Source organism: Antechinus flavipes, chromosome 1, assembly GCF_016432865.1.
Source record: "Antechinus flavipes isolate AdamAnt ecotype Samford, QLD, Australia chromosome 1, AdamAnt_v2, whole genome shotgun sequence".
Classification (NCBI taxonomy): domain Eukaryota; kingdom Metazoa; phylum Chordata; class Mammalia; order Dasyuromorphia; family Dasyuridae; genus Antechinus; species Antechinus flavipes.
This window is the reverse complement of record NC_067398.1, coordinates 25,421,507-25,441,032: the sequence shown is the minus strand read 5'-3', so window position 1 is coordinate 25,441,032 and position 19,526 is coordinate 25,421,507. Positions and strand designations below refer to the sequence as shown.

Here is a 19,526-nt window from a genome sequence, read left to right as displayed (position 1 = left end):
AGTTGAGGAAACTGAGACTTAAGTGACTTGTCCGTGGTCACACAGGTTAGTGTCTGAGACTAGATTCTAAATTAGATCTTCCTGACGCCAAATAAAATTTATCCACTGCATCACTTATTATATACATTTTTGTATGTACATATATATGTATATACACAGAGACATACCTATATATTAATATATACAAGTCTCTGTGTATATATACATACAAATATGTGTCTGCATATATGTATATAAGTGAATACAAATATATACATGTATGTATTATATATGTATATATTATACACATACATACCCTTCCCTAACATCCCTTCTAAAATCCATCACTGAGGACCAAGGTGCCGTAGATGTAGTCTGATCAGGGAGTCTTCCAGGTCCACTGCCTCCCTTCTGGACCCCGTACTTTTATTCCTGAGTCTTGACAGGTAACATTACTCGGAGATCAGAGAGCAGGACTTGGCATTAGGAAATCAGAAATTGCAAGCCCATCTTAGCTGTTATCATCCTTAGAAAGTGGCTTAACCCGTCGGAGATTTCTGGAGGTGCAGAGAAGTTAATCCAGTGCTCTTTCCATGTTAATTCTCCGCTTTCAGTTTACAACATCAAGCCTCTACCTCGAGCTGTCTGCGTTCCCCTTTTCAGTTATTGTCAGAGGATAGGGACTTGCAGAGTGGAAAGGCCTCTTGGATGAAGGGGCAGGTAAGTTGAGCTGAAAGAAGGCAGAGCTTCCAGGATGTGGAGAGGAAGGAAATGGGACATCTCAGGCAAAGAATAAATAGCCTGGAACAGAGTTTGTGAGAAGCCTTCATGTGGTAATAGTGTAGAAAGATAGATTGTAGCTAGACTGAGAAGTAGTTTAAATGGGAAACAAAGTCATTTGTATTCCAGCTTTGTGGCTATGTCTTCCCTGGGAGCTTTCTTTTTGCATGTAGATCGTTGTCTGATAGTGTGACCCTGGATGTATCAATATGTCACAGTCTGCAATTTCACGTTACCAGAACTCCCAATATGCGAATTCCTTCCACAGATACAAATTTCATCTCATCTTTCTTTATCTTCATTTCCATCACCTATCTCTGTTTATACATATATACATGCAACACGTGCATATATTGTACACACAGTGTACAGCTCATGTTCTCATTGAGGTTCAATGAGATCAAATGACTTGACCATTGCCCAGCGATCAGTAAGTTTCCAAGCCTTGCCAGCGTCCTGACGTCCAGTTCATCACCCTGTCTGCTATCCGATGTTGCCATCCTCAGTCCAAGCAGAGACTGATAGCAGCAGCCTGAAGAGATTCCCTGGAATCCAACGAGTTAATTCAGATGCCTATTGGGCTTTTTTAGAAAATCGTTTCTGATTTCTTTTTAATAAAGCCGGCTACATTGCCACTCAGCTGTACATCTGGCTTGATTAGTCTCATTTATTCCAGAAGAACAACAGGAAACAGCCAGAATGAGAGAGGAGAGGAAATAAGGATCACAGCATTTGATCTCTGTAATGAAAAACTTGTTGAATTCCATCCTTATACATAGACTTTATTGGGCACTTACATTTTTCATGGCTGGCCATGAATTTCTCACAATTTCTTTATCTCACTATAAATGGGAGTCTTCGATGTACTCCTTCAGTATGGTTTATCATTTTACATCTTGTTCCCCATTAAAAGTTTCCATTAAACTGCCTCGTCGTCCTTGGCTCCCTCCGCATCTGCGCATCATAAACGGGCCTGGCATTTTAAAGTTAAGCCTAAATTGAGATTCGGTCTGAGGGAAGAGAGGCGAGACTGATTCTCATGGCCTGCCTTGGATCAGCTACGAGACGAGACAGAATCAGAATCAAATTAAATGGCAGAGCAAAATGTTTTTTTCTGTAAGTGCCCATAGTAATAGCCATCTCTAGGCAGAACTTCATTAGAAAACTGCAAAAAGCCCAAGAAAAGAGCTTTCTTTCATCTCTAATCCCTGTAATCATTTAGGCCAGAAACAGATATTATATCCACCAGAGGAATTACAAGAAACTTAATATCTGCACGGGAGGGAAAACGTTACTCAAAGCTTCGTATTTGTGCCTTCTCACTGACTCCTGTATAAATGGTTCCTTCCCAGAGCAGGCTGGAGATCAGGGGGTCAGCCTTTCTCAGTCACTCTGCATAAAACAGAAATAAGATATTCCTTGGCTGAACTATCTTTTCCTGGTGAACTGTGTCCCATATTTCAGGGGGTTTCATGGATTTCCTCAACTTATGAGATCAGAATTAATGTTACCGCAAGGCAAGAGGGTGATTGTTGTGGTTTGGGGTCATTGCTGCTACTGCTGTTATTATTAAAGTGATTCCATTGGTATAGAGAACTCCCATGTGAGAAAAATTACCTCTGCCGAAGCAGATTGGCATCTTAACTGCAGCTCCTGGAGTACCTACCCAGAGTCATAGAGCTAGTGGATGTGAAGGGAAGATTCAATTCTGGGTCTTATCTTTGAAGCTGGCTCTCTGTCCATAATGCTTAGCTGCTTCTCATGCCTGGCACATAGAGGATAAGCATTGGGTAAGAACTGGGATTTCCCCAGGGTGAGTAAACTTTCTCTCCTGATGCTGGACAGCTCCTTTTTTGAAATCTGTGATCTCTGTTGCCTTGGGCACTGAAAAGGTTTAAGTTCCTTCCCTAAAATTGTATAGCCAGTAGGTTTAAAAGGCAAAACTTGAGTCTAGATCCTCTCCCTCCCAGACCAAATTCTGTTCACTATCTTATGCATATATGCAGTCATGAGGATAAGAATTAGAGCCATGATTTCATTGATATTAGAACTCCCAGATGAGGACATTTCCTCTACCAAAATACATCAATATTTGTTTTGAAGTTTGTAAACTAAGACAGTTGTTCTCATAGTGTGGTCCAGAGAATTCTAGGGGTCTCTGGGACCCTTTTAGAAGGTCTACAAATTCAAATTTTTATTTCTAATATGATAAATATTTATAAATATAACCCATATAAACAAAAATTCTGCACAATTATATTTAATAATAATACAATATTAATTGTACAGTTTACAGTTATACAATACAGAGATACTGAGAACAAAATTTGAGAACCACTGGTCTAAGAGATTTTCTGGAGTTCTGAGCTTTAAAATTTAAGCCAGTTGGGAATCATTCCTGATTAGGTAAGTTCAAAACTGATTTATATGGCCCACCTGACAGAGAAGGTGGATTGAGCAAAAGATATGAAAAATCAAACTTGAAATCAAATAGCAGATTCTGAAATTTCCCACAGCAATATCTATCTTTGGGTGGGCAGCGCTTCATTAGAAAGCTGGAAAAAGTCACAAATATATAGCCTGTATGTGGTGGGGGAAGGAGGAGAAAGGGAGAGGGCCTTGAACCCCGGTCTTCCTGTCTTGGAGGCCTCCCTTTCTATCAACTAACTGGCATTGATATGTAATATTTTGAAGTTTTTGAAGAACTTAAATTGCATCGTCTTACTTGAGCCTCACCACAAAGAAAAGTACCACAGGTATCATTCCCTTTTCACAGATGAGGAAAGGGAAACTTTGGTAAAAAACAAAAACAAAACCAAAAAAACCCTCTGTCACACACTTAGGAAATCTTGGGGGCAGATTCCCCATCCAACACTGCCTCCTTTGACTTTCCTGTTGCCATAAAGTTAATTAGAATAGTCACTGAAGAATATACATGGAGAGTTCCCTTCCCACTCTTCCTTTAAATAACTGTGTGCCAGGCTGTGCCAAAGGGCAGAAAGGCAGATGTCCATCTTAGATTAAACTCCATTAAAAAGCATTTAAGTGATTTATGGATCATAATAGAAAACCATCCAAACATCCATTTTTTTAGGATTTTGTTGCCACTTGCATTCTGACTGGTAATACCCAATACAGGATTGAATTGCACTTTTTCAGAATGATGAAGTAGCCTTAATAAATACCTTGTTTTGGCTAGCAAATATCCTCCCAAGGATGCATTTTTTGACTGTGCCCATAAAATTGGGTGCCTGTTTTTCCTTTTCTAAACTTGGGTGGTGCGGGAGGCCGGGCAGACGTGCTGGCCAGTGCAGCCTGTGAATATGAAGAAACGGAACAGCAGAGGGCACAGCTGAACCTTGTTCTGGGCATCCCTCACCAAAGGCAGCTGAAGCTCCAGCTGAATCAAGCGGCTCCTTGGGAAATCAAAGAGCTGACTTAGGACCGAGAAGCTTTCAAGAATAGGGGTGGAGATGAAAGGAATCATTCACTTGATTCCTCTCCTTTCCTGGGTCAGACCCCCTGTGGAAAAGTTTCATTACCCTGGTGTGGGAAGCAGGAAATTCAGTGTTATGCCTTTTCCCTACTCCACGTTACACTGCACTTTGGTTGCTAAGGAAAGGCTGCAAGGTCTCCAGATAACCCCCATGGCTAAAATGATCAGTCAATAAGCATTTATTGAATACCTACTGAGTGCCTAGCACAGGGGAATACAAAGTCAAAATGAAACAGGAATATACAGCTCTGCCCAAATGATAGCACAGTACACATCAACATGTACAGAAAATAAATATTCATAAATTGGGGATGGGGGGAAGAAACTGAGGGCATCAGGAAAGACTTCATGGTCAGAAACCCTAAAATACATAAACTTTAACAAAAAGATTTGATGATAGTATTTCAATATAATTGATATCCTTTGTAATCCAACGTATTTGATTTTATCTGAAAAAAGTTCCATAAGCTTCAGTGGGCTGTCAAATGGGTATGTAACACACAAAATAGATGGATAAGGTTAGTAAGAAATATTTTGAAAGAAACTAGGGATTCTGAGAGAGAGAGGAGGGGGAACATTTTAAGCATATGAAAGGGAGGACAGGAAGGATGAAAACTTCACGTGTGTGTGTGTGTGTGTGTGTGTGTGTGTGTGTGCGCGTGTAACTATGTGTGTGTAAAACCAATTTGGCTGGACCATATTGCCCACAAAGAGGAGTCATATGTAATAAAATTGGAAAGGTAGGTTGGGGTGAGGTTGTGCATTAAATGTTTCCCAACCTCCCCCCCCCAAAAAAAAATAAGATTTTATATCTGATTCTAGAAATAGTACAAAGCCACTAGAGTTTATAATAAATTCTAAAGCCACTAATCTGGAAAGAAAAAGAAAAAGTCCCGGCACATGCCCTAATGTTCATTTTCTGAAGCATTTTTAATTTAATCTAAGAAATACCTGCCTTTGATTTAGAAGTAAACCCCGATTCACAAACAGATAAGTGATTTGTCCAGAGTCCTAAGATCATAAAAATAGAGCCAAAGGGCCTAGAACTCAAGGGGGCTTTCTAAATCATTGAGCCCAAGTCCCAGTTGCTGATAAGGAAGAAAGAGTACCCAAAGTTACACAGCTAATAAGTTTCAGAGGGAGGATTTGAACCCAACCCTTCTCTACTCATCATCATCATCATCATCATCATCTTCATCATCCTCATCCTCATCACCACACTCCAACAAAGGCTCCATGACCGCTTCCCGGAGGCCCATCACTCCCTTCCAGAGACCCAAGGGCATTCTTTCCCTGGTTATTTTGAGCTCCTGTTACATAACTTCCCCTCTATATTATAATGCAATCGGAACTCAGGCTTTCCCCTCCTGGCCTGGAAGTCAAAATAATTAGCTGGGAGCTAGCTGCCCAGCCACAAGTAGAAATGCAAACAGTTTCTCTTGTCCCAATAGACCATCTAGGAGCTGTGAACAAGAGACAGAAGGAAAACGGCTGACAGCATCAGCATTTATTCATTTAGATGTGAAAACAACTCAGGCTTGAAAGCCGGCTTGGTGGCTGTCAGCTTGGGAGATGGGAAGCTGCCTCAGACGCAGATCCCTATGGAGGCCGAGGAGGGACTCGAGGCCGAAGCTTTCTGAGAGGAAGGAAGACTTTTAGCCCATATTAAATCAACAGCAAAGAAGAGTAAGCCTGATTCTTGCCTTCCAAGAGCTCACAGAATGGAAGCTGGAAAGCCTTTACGAATTCACTTGTTTTATAATCCAACAGCAGATGAATTCTTCACAGTAGAGACAGTTGTTTTTTAACTTTCTAAATGTTTGTTGATTGATTCAATCTGGCCTCTCTGTATGCAGGATGGAGAGAGAGGGAAGGATCATTTTAAGAGTCAAAGGAAGACTCCAGTCCCTTTCTGAGCTTACACTTGCTACTACAAAGTAGAAAAGCCATGTGTGAGTTCTTTTCAGGAAGGTTAACACCTGCCAGATCATGACGGACAAGCTTGTTTTCTACAGCCTGTGCTAAGGGAGCTGACAGTGGCTTTACTCTGAGATTATAATTGTCTGCTAATGCATATGCTCTGGTCACCTGCCCAAGAACCTAATCTGCTGGCCCCAAGTTCAGCCACTAGGTCTAATTTGGACCCTCATCTCCTTTCCCCTGGACTGCTGTAAAATCCCCTTATGATTCTTTCTCCAATACCTTCCCACCCAAGCTTCCAAAGGGATGGCACAGATCTGGATGTGGTTCAGTGTAATCCAGTGATTCCCTATTGCCTCTAGAATCACATTTACTCTCTCATATGTTTGCTAACCAAAGCCCGGGCTTATTATACATAATTCCTAATCTTCATAGAGCCCATAGTCTAGCCAAATCAAGCCCTCATTCTATCTGCCATGCCACGGTATTCTTGATTTCCTTCTATGGGATATCCCTTTCCTGCTGGGACTCTGGAAGGATTTAGCTTTGGGAAACAGGAGCGGATATGGCAGAGATGCCTCAGAATGAGAAAATCTCTACCCACCACCCCACACTGCCTCTAATAGATCAAATCATAATATCCAGGAATTGGATTGATATAAAAGCATGTTCCTTCTTTCAATGTTTTTAATAAAAGCCTCTCAAATTCTATGAGAAAGATGGTATATCAAGTAGTGTTTAGTGGGGAAATAAAGAAGACACTTGTTCAGGCTTTATAGCTACATTACAACTCAGCTGCAATTATATAGTACACAGGGCCTTGTAAATATGTCCTAAGGAGAAATGGATGGTACCCTGGAGCGGGCAACGGCTAATGGTGTGCGCAGCCTTTCACCTTAATGTCACGAGCTAGGACTGGCCCAGGTAGGAAGAACGGCAAAGTCATTAACATCTAAGAGCCACTCAAAGCTCTGGGCAAGATAAATCAGATGTCGCCTTCCAGTTCCCCAGAGATAAATGATCCCTGCAGGAGAACTGTCTTTGAAATCGATTTGGTGAATTCACAAAATGGACTAAATCCAGAACCGGCCCTGGAAAATGTGGGAAGGAAGGAAGGAAGGAAGGAAGGAAGGAAGGAAGGAAGGAAGGAAGGAAGGAAGGAAGCAAGCAAGCAAGCAAGCAAGCAAGCATTTATTAAGCACTTATTATGTACAAAGCTTTGTGCTGGTGATACAAATAGAAGTAAGGAAGTCCTACTCTTGAGGAACTGACATTCCAGTGGGAGAGACAACACATAGGGAAAGTTTCAGCTGCAAATCTGATAGAAAGGTCCCATGCTCCTTAGGGTGTAGGAGCAAAGCAAATGCTAACACCTCTTCTTTGCCATCATTTTTACGGGTAAAATCTATCAATTTCTGATATTGAGCCGTTCAGTACAGGCAAGGACTTTGGTGACAAGAGCTTCCCTTTTCCGGGTCTTCAATAAGTAGTTGTTGCACTCACAGGATGGATTGTCAGGCTCCGGAAACTGGGCTGGAAACCTTGTTATTCCCAAGACTCTTAGGTTCAGGCTCTCAGGCTATCTCCATCAGAGTCTGAGGAGAAAAGATGGTGGCCGAGGTAATCATGGTGGTTTGATTTGCCTGACACAGACTGTCGCCTGTCTCCCCTTCAGAGTGCCTTCGGCTGGTTTGCTGGACCTGTCTCTAGTAGTCATTCGCCAGCTGCCAAAGGTCATTTCTCCGGACCATGGCTGGCCAGCCTTCATTCTCCTCTGAAATTTGCCTTTTGGACTTCAATATCATGCTCCTGCCAGGATATATTCTCCCTTCCCCACCTTTTAAAATTCCCTTTTGTCTATTATCTTCCCTCATTAGAATGTAAGCTCCTTGAGTACAGAAACTATCTTTTTGCTTTTCTTTATACCCCAAGCATGTCGTAGAGAGTCTGGCACTTGGCCTGTGCTAAACAAACCTTATTATCCCTCCTAGAGTTTTCCTTGCTAGACTTGAAGTCAGTGAGTGTTTAGTTCTGTTCCTGCTTCTGATATTTACTTGCTATGACCACGGCAATCCACTGAACCTCAGTTTCTTTATTGGAAAAAAATAGAAACTCAATTCAACAAGTATTTGTGGTTATTATCTACTACTACTATTCTATTTGTATGGTGACTTAAGGTTTGCAAAACACCTTACTCTCTCATTTGAAGTCTGTGCCGGGCTCAAATAGAGATTCAATTCGACAGGTATTTATGGTAATTGTCTATTATTACTATTACTTATACTTGCATGGTGACTTAAGGTTTGCAAAACACTTTGCCCTTTCATTTGAGCTGTGTGCCAGGCTCAGTGCTAGCAGCAAGGATACAGAGACATCTATAAGTTAGTTTCTGTTCTTCTGAGGTAATAATGGAACATTTCCTATCTTACAGGATTTGTAATATCAGACTTTTGGGGCTGGATTCGACCTTAAGAGGTCATCAGCTCTAGTCCCTTCACTTTAGAGAAAAAATGGAGGCCCAGAGAGGTTGTCATCCATCCAAAGTCACACAAACTTAAACAAAACAAAACAAAACATTTGTCGACCTCAAACTCAGCTCTCTTTCCCTGTGCTGCAATCATTAGATTCAAATGCACTATGGTATATGAAGCACTTAGCAGCCCTTTAGAGCACTATATAAATGCCAATTATTATCAATGTTATTTAGTCCAATTTGAAGTCACATATTATAGTTTGTCAGGCAGCTAGGTGGTGCCATAGTACAAAGACCTCATGTCCTAGAATCAGGAAGACTGATTTTTGTGAGTTCAAATCCAAACTCAAACACTTACTAGCTGTGTGACCCTGGACAAGTCACTTAACCATGTTTGCCTCAGTTTCTTCATCTGTAAAATGAGCTGGAGTAGAAAATGGACAACCACTCATGTATCTTTGCCAAGAAAACACCAGGTGGAATTGTTAAAGTCCAGATACAAGTGAAAAATGATTGAAAATATTAGTCATACATGGTTAACATAAATTGAATTACTTGCTTTCCAGGGAAGGGAAGGAGAAAAAAATTTGGAACATAAGGTTTTACAAGGGTGAATGTTGAAAACTAACTTTGCATATATTTTGAAAGTAAAAAAAAATCATTTAAAAAGAAAATATTAATGATAATCACATTAGAAGTAATCATAACAAACTAATATTTTTTTCTTCCTTTTCCCCCTGAGGCATTTGGGGTTAAGTGACTTGCCCAGGGTCATACAGCTAGGAAGTATTAAGTGTCTGAGATCAGATTTGAACTCAGGTCTTCCTGACTTCAGGGCTGGTGCTCTATTCACTATGCCACCTAGCTGCCCCTAAACTAACATTTTCAATTATTTGCCCTGGGACACTGGTACCACATGCTTAATAAGGACATTAAAGCACAGAAAACAAAAGAGAAATATACCAGAAAATGCCTTTCTCTTGCTGAATGTCCTCAAAGTGCACCATGTTATTCATTCTGGAAGTTTTAGCTGTTTCATCCTTTATTGACCTGGACTCTTAAGTCTTTTAGTAGAAATCATATTTTGGCTTAAACCTGAGTTGGCTCAAATATACATTTAGGAACCCCCCCCCTTTACCTACACAAAGAGACCCTTAATTCTCCCCTCAGGCTCTCAAGGGTCCCTGATGTGATTGGATGCGACTTCCCTTTCTGTTCCTTCCAATCTCCTTAAGATGCAACTGCTTTAGTCAAGACTGATTCCTTTTCCCATGGTTCTCATGCTTCCATTATTTTGTTTCAGCCAAAAAAAAAAAAAAATCCAGATGTCGAATAGTGCTGATTTTTTTTAACCTGTTGTAAAACTAGGGTTAATGGCCATTAGAGTTAATTATTTAGAACAGGTTGTTTTGCAATTTTTTAAATCTGCAGATCGATTTTTGTGTTGCCAGGCAAATCTCAGTTTGCAGTTGGCACTGTATCTTTCCTTCATCACTCTGAATTTGTATTCTGGTTGATCTCTTACTGTTTTTATTCAGGACAGCCTTAAAAAGAAAAAAAAATGAAACACTATTCGTAGGCTCATGACTTTTCATGCAATATCATTGGGGCCAATAAATATTGGCCCATGATGGAGTCTCTAATGTACTTCTCCACCTTCCATCACCCCCCACAAGTTATATTTTTATTTTTTTTCCAAATCCATGCTTTCAAAAATTGATGCTGTCTTTTCCCACCTGGAGCCCTGCCCAGAGTGGAGGAAAAACAAGGCAATGACCTTTTCCTCTGACTCTCCATCCCGCCCCCCTCAATTTGGTCCTTCCCGTCAGCTGGCCTATATTTGCAGATGCTTAATGAACTGCACTGATTGGAAAAGATAATTCCGAGCGAGGAACCCTTTGTATTGGCAGGTAAATGTGTTTGTTCTACTTTACCTTTTCTAATGCCTCTGTTCCAGCAGGGCAGAGGGAAGAAAAGGCAGAGGTAGAGAGTGGGCTCTGGGAGCATCTCCCACTGGCCTCTCTGCTAAGCTCATTTCTTAGCCACACACGCAGGTCCATCAGCCTGATGGACCAGCACAATCCCAAGCCATGGTTATTTAAGTCCTGTGGCGAAGGCTGGTGTCAAACTCAAAAAAATGAGGGTGTTTAAGTAGTAAGTAAGGATGCCTGTGGGCCATATATTGACTTTGTTTGAAATTTTCATATTATCTTTGTTTCATTGAATTTGTAGTGATTTCATCAGATATTTTCCAATTCCATTCTGATTGATTCAGGCTGCCCTCGGGAGTGTCATGGGCCTCAGGCGCCCCACCGGCTGCATGTTTGACACCTTGTTTTAGAGTCTTTATTCCTATCACAGTGGATTTCAGTGTTCCACTTGGAGGGAGCATTTTCAGTCTGAATAGAAGGAAGGATCAGACTTCTACATGATAGTCCAAGGGAAGGACAAACGAGGTAGCATCACACAGGGACTTGCTGCCCATGTGACCCTGAATTCATTCTTGGACTTCTGTGTGGCTCAAACCAATCATCCAGAATTACAGGATTCTTCTAGAGGTGGAATAGCCTTCAGTGCTGAGCAGTCCAGGCCTTCCCCATCACCTTCAAATCTCAACTTTGACACCACAGAAGTTAACACTTCTTAACTTTCTAAAAGTTAAGTTCTTAAAAGTTAACTTCTTAACACTTTTCCTTGCAGAAAAGGTATGTGATATTTATTGGCAGAAGGAGTTTCTTGCCAGTGAAATCCCAGGTCTTAGTCTTTATCCTTAGCCTCTGCCCTATGGAGAAAGATAGATAAAGTCTAATTCCTTGTTTTTACTGCTCTTTTTTTTTTCCCTAGTATTTCTTGACCCAATAGAATATAAGCTCCTTGAGGCTAGGGAGTGTGAGTTTTGTTTTTTCCCATAGTGTTTAATAATCAGTATTAAATCAATGCTTGTCAAATTGAATTACGTTGAATTTAATTACTAAGTCCTAATAGGCTGCCATCTGTACTGGTGGGTGGAGTTTGTACTCCCCCAGGCTGAGGAAATCACAGATCCTTCCCATATTCATTGAGATTGCCCTTTTCTCAGTCTCCCTCATAGGTAATGGGGAAACCAAAATATGAACAGGTCTATTCTGGACAGAGTTTGACCATGGACCCTGACCCAAAGATTGCACAAAGACCATCATTAACTTGGATTTCTATAGTGTTTCCTTAGAAGCTCCAAGTGAGTACCAAGGAGAATGTCTCTAATCCTTCATCTTCCCTGAGAATCAGGAAAAGACAATAATATCCCTGTGGGAAGCTCCAGCCTGGCCCATGATGCATTCTGCCCCTAAGTTCTAGCCTCTGGCAGCCACATTACACAAACTCTCCAGGCTGACCACCATTTTTTCCCAGTTGTTGAATGAAAGGACAATGTTGCTTCCTACACTTTCATCTCTGGCAGAGAGAGATGGTCGTTTGTTTTGGGGGGATTAGGGATTTTCGAGGTCAGGGTTATTTTCTTTGCAAAAAAAACTCCTTTTCTATTTATCAATCTTGGTTTCTGCCTTGCATCTTCTAGGTTTGTCTGAGGTTCATTGTGGTGCTACTTCACCCACCATCCCTCAGTGAGAATGGTTCTGAAGCTGGATCTTTTAGACCCCAGGTCATTTTCTGTATCTTACATCCCAGTTGCTCTTAGTAGGACAGGCATGAAATCCTAAATAAAAATCAGAGCTTCCCACCCCATTTTAGTTTAAAGAATTCAATGCCTTTCAGATTCGAAAGTTTATTTTTTTGATTTGTTTTTCGGTCAAGATTTCCTGCAGTCAACTTGACTGATCACAGTGTCAGCTTGGGGAACAGGAGCAGGGAATCACAGCCTTAGAGCTGCAAAGAATCTTAGGAGTTATCTAGCTTTTTAGCTTGCAGATAAGGAAACTGAGGTCCCAAGAGTGTCAGGGGATCTGAGACCTAGAGCTGCAAGAATCCTTAAGAGTTATTTAGCTCCTTAGCTTACAGATAAAGAAACTGAGGTCCCAAGAGTATCAAAGGGATGCAAGATTTAAGACCTCAAAGGTTATCTCAAACAGTTCTTTTCTACTTGGGAAAACTGAGATTAAGTGATTCACCGAAAGTCACAACCAGAAGTTAGAATGGACATAGGTTTTCTCTCTCACTAAAGCCTATACTCTCTCTACTGTATTACATAATGAAAAGATAAGTGAGTAAAATGCCATAACTAGAGGAATGAAGATGTGGATAATGCAATCTTGCGGCTAGTTCGAGTTTTGTTCTTGTTGTTCAGTCTATCCACTTGTATCTGACCCTTTGTGACCCCATTTGGGGTTTTCCTAGGCAAGGATACTGCAGTGATTTGTCATTTTCTTCTCCAGCTCATTTTACAGATGAGGAAACTGAGGCACACAGGGTGAAGTGATTTGCCCAGAGTCACATAATTAGTGTTGGTTTGAACTTGGGTCTTCCTGTCTCCAGTCTGGTGCTCTGTCCACTGGGCCACCTAGCTACTCTTAGTCCAAGTTACAAAGAACAAATATTAAGGATAGCTTGGCATGATAGAGGGCTAGATGAGAAGACCTGGGTTCCAATGGTACCTCTACAATGTAAAATTATAGGATCATTGGATGGTATCTTTAGAGATGAAAAAGACTTCAAAAGTCCAGTCTGCTCATTTCACAGAAGAGTAAACTGAGGCCAGGGAGATCAAGTCACTTGCCTGAGGTCACATAAGTACTATGAACTGGGATTTGAATCCAGTCAGTCAATAAGGATTTTTAAGTGCTTGCTATATGCCGTGTACTAAGTGTTAAAGTGTTAAAGATATAAAGAAACAACTACCCCTGTTCTCAAAGAACATATATACTGATAGGAGAAGCAACATGTAGGTAAGGAGACATATTTAAGATATGGGCCAAGCAATTGGAAGGCGATCTGAAAGCCTGGGGGAGTGCGCTGGAGTAGGAACAAAGAAGTGCACAGATAGGTCAGCACAAAGTAAAGAAAGAGACAGAGAAAAAAAACCCAGAAGGATGGAGAGGGAGAGAGAGAGAGAGATACAGAGAGAAAGAAGGAAAGAGGAACAGGAGGAGCAGGAGGGGAAAGAGACAGAGACACAGGAAAAAAAAGGAAAGAAGAGGAGTGGAGGGGAGACAGAAGAAAAGAGAAAGAAGAGAACAGAAGAAGAGAGGGAGAGAGACAGAGACATAGAGGTAACCCAAAGACATACATAGAGACATAGTGACACAGAAAAACAGGGAAAGAAAGAGGGGGAGAGAGAGAGAGAGAGACAGACAAAGACAGAGACAGAGACACAGAGACAGAGACAGAGAGAGAACTAATGAGGTAATGACTGACTGGAACACCGAAGTCTTCACAGAGGAGGTGACATAGCAAGCTTAGAATTCTGAGAGGCGGAAATGGAGAGAAGCTAATGTAACATGGAGGATGTCTCATGGAAGCATGAAGGCAGGAGCTAAAATGCCAGGTCTGGAGGATGGTTGGTAACATAGTTTGTTAAGAGTGTTAATGAGACTGGAGGCACGTTTGTTTGGCAAAAGGGATTTTGGAGCCAGGCCTTGGAGGGCACCGGATATAAGTCTGATGAGTTTGTCTGAAAGGGGGTATTTTTATCTTGAGCAGTTTTACATGATCTTGATTGTGGTGTTAGCCCTTTGGGACTTATCTGTAGTGTTTTCTTATCCTGGCAGTTAGCACTCTGTGGTAGGTGGTAGGTGTCCTTGTAAATCTAAGGAGAACAAACCCAAGAGAGGATCAGGATCCCTTCAGTATGACAGAATCCCCAGACAATGAAGGCAATGAAGGCATTGAGGGCAATGAGGGCAATCAGAAAATCTATCTCACATTTTGGATGTCCACTTTGAGGAGTGGTCTCTGGGTTGAATGAATATTCATTGCTGGGGGTGGGAGGAAGAGAAGAAGGAAATGGAAGATTATTTTGCCATCTTATTATTGAAAAATAATCTTTATTTCCTTTTATATTAAAAATAGTTTATACCATTATCTATAAAGGGAAAGACTTGCCCCTTAATTTTATTAATTAAGTTTTAATTATTGGCACGCGATTTATTATTTAGTCTCTTCCAAAGGAAATATTGTAAATTGGGATTGTATTTTCTGCACCCCATTCCTCCACAATCTTATTACCTTTCTTCATTGTGATGTAGAGCAATAGGTCATAGAAGAAGCTAGGTAGCACAGTGGATAGAACACAAGTCTAGGAATCCTGAATTCAAATCCAGCCTCAGGGCACTTAGTGTCTTTCCCTGGACAAGATTTAATCTTAATCTACTTCCATTTCTTCACCAGTAAAATGGGGATAATGATAGCACATTCTTCCCAGGGTTGTCGTGAGCATCGAATGAGATGATATTTCTAAAGAGTTGTACAAATCCTGAAATGCTATGGAAATATTAGCTATTATTCATTATTGTATTTGATGACAAAGTTGATGATGATGATGATGATGATGACGATATTGATAATGACAATAATGATGATGATATGAATTTCTTGAAGGCTATCCCTACTTCATTTTTGTCTTTGTATACCCATTGCTTGATACATGGTGATCACTTAATAAAGGCTTGTTGGTTGACAGACTTACAGGTGGAAAGGATCTTAGAGACCAATTAGTCCAATTCTTTTCAGTTACAGTTAAGAAACTGAAGCTTAATCAGTTTGTACAAAGTCATACCTAGTCATTGGCCAAGCCAGAATCTGACTCTATAATCTCTTTACTCCAAAGTACGGTCCTTTGATCAAACCATCCTGTCTGCTCAGGTCATCCTCAGGTCTCAGGGACTGTGCTAATGGTGAGCAAACTGTCCCAAACACTACCAAATGAGAGGTATGTAGTAGGGGCCTGTCTTTGGGCCAGGATTGACCTTCCAGCTCTGTAATTACCAGAAAGTGGTGCCCTTTTCACTTTCTCTCCTAGCTGATGTATTTTTCAGCCACAACAACTCAGGGCAAAAGTCTGCTAAGATGGTCAAAAGATAGTGGAAGTTCTCAGTAGAACAAACTGATAAAATCTCCCTTCTTTTGAGACTAAATAATTGATTATTCTTTGAACACATGCCTCTCTTTGGAAGCACTTTGAGACATCTTTGAAGTGACATTTCTGTTTAGGTCCTAAAAAGCCAACGGAAGCGCAGAATCTGTCTTTTCTGTGTTTATCTCTGAATGAACCAACTTAGTCCTTCAAACAGGTGCTCTTTTATTCCTTTCTACCTGGGTTGTAATCATTAGCATAAGTCATATAGAATAATCTCACTCCTAAAATAGAGGTTTCGGGTTCTCATAAAAATAATAAGAATGGCTACCATAGAAACAACAAAGGGGAAGCATGGTGTCCAGAAGATGTGGGTTAAAAATTGGTTTATAGCCCATATTAGCTGGGAAACCTTAAGGATCATTCAATATTTCAGTGTCTCAGATAACTAAGAACATAATCAGAGAAGTTCAGAATAGGAAAGGACCTTAATAACCATGAACTCCAACTCTTCTTGAAAGAAATCTCTACTATAGCATAATATATAATGTTTTATTAAGTCCTCTGGTGGAAGATATGTAAGGAAGGGGAGCCTATAATCTCCCAAAGTTGTCCTTTTCACATTTCTAATTTTTATGTACTTCTGAATTCAAATCTGATCTCATGATCTCAGCTGTGTAACCCTGGGCAAGTCAGTAAACTCTGCCTCAGTTTCCTCCATTATAAAATTAGAAGCCTCTAGGTGGCACAGTGGATAGAATGTCAGGTTTGCAATCAGAAAAAGTCATCCTTGGGAATTCAAATCTGACCTCAGGAGCCAGAGAAGAAAATGGCAAACCACTCCATTATCTTTGCCAGGAAAACCCCAAATGGGGTCGTGGAAAGTCAGACATGACTGGAAATGAAATGACTCAACAACAAGAGTAAAAAATTAGGGGACTGGATTTCACAGCCTCTAGGTTTCCATCTAGCTCTAAATATATGATCCTATAATCCTCTGAGTTGTAGAGGAATTTTCCTTGGTAGAGGAAATTTCCATGCTCAAAGTTCCATATATCAGTGACATCATAAACCCAGACCAAAACTAACATTTATAGTATCTTAAGGTGTACAAGGAAGGGCCGGTAATGGGTTCCATATGTGATAGACACTGAGGTCTCTATCCATAATCAATAAGACTGAGTTCTCTTCCAACTATTGTGTTTCATCCAGAGGAAAGCAACTAGTATAGTGAGGGGGCTAAAAATCATGTCTGAGGAGGAAGTGTTAGAAGAAATTGAGGATATTTACTCCAACCCCCCTCCTTTTAATCATGAGAAAATGATTATTTGTCCAAGGTCTGCTGCTCCTACAGCAGGCCGCCTCCCTCAGGTTACATAGTGAACTTTTGGAGGATCCAACAGTGCAGGAGATGGGACTGTGTAGCCTTTCAGAAGGAAGGGATGCTAGGAGGCAGCATTACTGTTGTGCTGAGTTGGAGCAGATGTCATTGGGAATGGTCAGCTAAATGTCTTTCTTTTCAAGTTCCCACTTCAGTCCCACAATGACAATGTGTGTGTCACTTGTGTTAAAGTTAGTCTAATTCACAGTTTAGCAAATCACTTGCAGAAGAGTTGGGCTCATCATGCTACATAAGGGGGATCATGAATCATTTTCTAAAAAAGAAAGTTGAAATTTCCAAAGCCAAATTATTCGGGTTTTTGAAAATGTGTCCTGTGTGTTCCATAGACATCATCTGCATTGAGATTTTGTACCCCAGCTCAAAAAAGCCCCCCGAGCACAAATCATTGCTTTTCAAGTGCTAAGAAAGAAGCAAATAAACATTTGTGAAGTGCCTACTATGTGCTAAGCATTTTGCAAGTACTATCTCATTTGGTTCTTGCACCGTACCTGAGTTTGGTGGTTATTATCCCCATTGTATAGTTGAGGAAACTGAGGCAGAGGTTAAGGGACTCGCCTGTTGGTCACACAGCTAGTAAAGCAGGATTCAAATCCAGGTCTTCCAGCAGTGTACGGCTTGACTTCATTTTTTCATCTCTTTTCTCAACCAAGTTATCATACCTGTGATGATCAAAAGAACCGTCAGCTGGCCTTTATGTTGATGTAATTTATGTAAATGTAATGTTCCTTTATTTAAAAAAAAAAAACAATTATTAAAATGTCACCTTTTTGAGGGCTGGATGTCTCTTGCTTTTTATATTTGTATCCTCTGAGTTTAGCACGGTGTCTGACACATAGTAAATGTTTAATAACCCCCCCCCCTTTCCCATTAAATCATTGTTTCTTTCTTCCTATAATTTCTCTAATCAAGTAATAAGTCAGATTTTTTAAGTTTGCCCCTCTTATCATGGCACGTGCTTAAATAAATGGTGCTGACTGGCTGATGTAACTCCTTCATATAAGGGGTATGTGTCCGCCATGTCAGCGTGATGTGGCCAGACCTTTTATCCAGGACCAACTCCTTCTCCCCTGTCTTTCCATCCCTCCATTTAAATTATTCCTTCCTGGCCAGTGTCCGTGCAGATTCCCCATCTCACTCCTAAACCGTTTCTCTCTCAAGATCCACTTTGCAGCCAGAGTTCTTCCTAAGTAGAATCATTTGAAATCGGTTGGGTGACTGACAGGCAATAAAGCATGTGCTGATATCCAGCGAGGGCTTGGCTCCCCGGCGTAGACTTTGAGCAAACTTGGGTTTGTGTTCACAAATTAGCTTTTTGTGCTAGTGAAACGTTATCTGTCTCCGTTTGGGTGCCCGGGCTCTACCGCTCATCCGAGGCAGACGTGCATGTGCGATGCCCAGGGAGAAATGCATTTTAAGAGGGTCCATTTTTAGCGTGTGCTTCTTTTTTAAAAAACAAACATGTTTTTCTCCCGCCGTCCTGATTGGTGTGATAGAATTGACAAGCAGATCGCGTCAAAAGGGAATATCCGGGGCTTAATTGTAAGTTAAGTCTCTCTTAATCCAGGGGAGCATTTGAGATTCTGTCCAAGTGTTCAATTTCCCAGGCCGCTGAGGTCTGTGAATTTCTTTCCCCAGCCTCCAGGCTGCTGCAGCACAAGTCAGCATAGCTAATGCAGACAGATCTTCCTGCCTCTCTCTCCCTCTCTCTCTTCGCTTGCTTTGATTCGATATGAACAGACTGGTAACTCCAATGCCAGAGAGGAATCTGACATAACTCTGCAGATGGCTATGTTACATTGATCCACCTGGGGATTTTTCTTGAAGGAAAAGGTACCATTTACATGCTAATGATTATTTTTCCTTGTTGCCATTTTTTCAGGACTGCCAGTCCCAAAGAGGAGCCCAAAGTCGGTAAGGACTTTTCATCTCTACTCTGGGATTTTTCTGGGTGGTGGTTGGAGGGGAACAGGGCTGTGGATGGCTCGGTTTGGGGGCTTGCTTTGTGGTGGGTGGGGGATCCGAGAGCAAATGTCGGAATCATTAAGTTCTGGGTGTCCGTTTTGGTGCAGCGAGGATTGTCTAAAACTGCAGACTGATTTGTGGGCATCTTCAACAGCCCCGTGAAAGCATGTTGGAACATTTTTTAAAAGGCACTTAAAGAAAAAAAAATCCCCAACTGTTTCAGTAGGTGACTTTTCTTAGCTGTTTTAACTTGAAATAAATGTCATTGTTTCCTTTGAAAGAGGCTCCACCTTCGTTCTCCATAGCATTCCACCCTAGCGGGTCTTCCTACCCTCTGATATTCCTATTCTCCCTCCCCTCGCTTTTTCTGTGCACCAGGTGATGAATTATTTACAAAATATAAAGCATGCATGTTTAAGAAAGAACCCCACTGCTGTGCCTGGATCTCCGTGTTGGGCTAAAGCATGGGCTGTCTGAGCCACGAGAGGAAGATGTTTCCTTGCTGGGG

The 19,526-nt window shown here is 41.1% G+C and overlaps 1 protein-coding gene across 14 annotated transcripts in view; it reads left to right on the top strand.

Moving 5' to 3' along the window:
- The window catches only part of MAGI1 (membrane associated guanylate kinase, WW and PDZ domain containing 1), a 702,436-nt gene that overhangs the window by 628,951 nt on the left and 53,959 nt on the right, over positions 1-19,526 (top strand). For all 14 annotated transcript variants that reach the window (XM_051980369.1, XM_051980312.1, XM_051980336.1 and 11 more), the window contains one exon: positions 18,936-18,967. In XM_051980369.1, the coding sequence (XP_051836329.1) occupies positions 18,936-18,967 (32 nt within the window). The remainder of the gene's footprint in view (positions 1-18,935; positions 18,968-19,526) is intronic.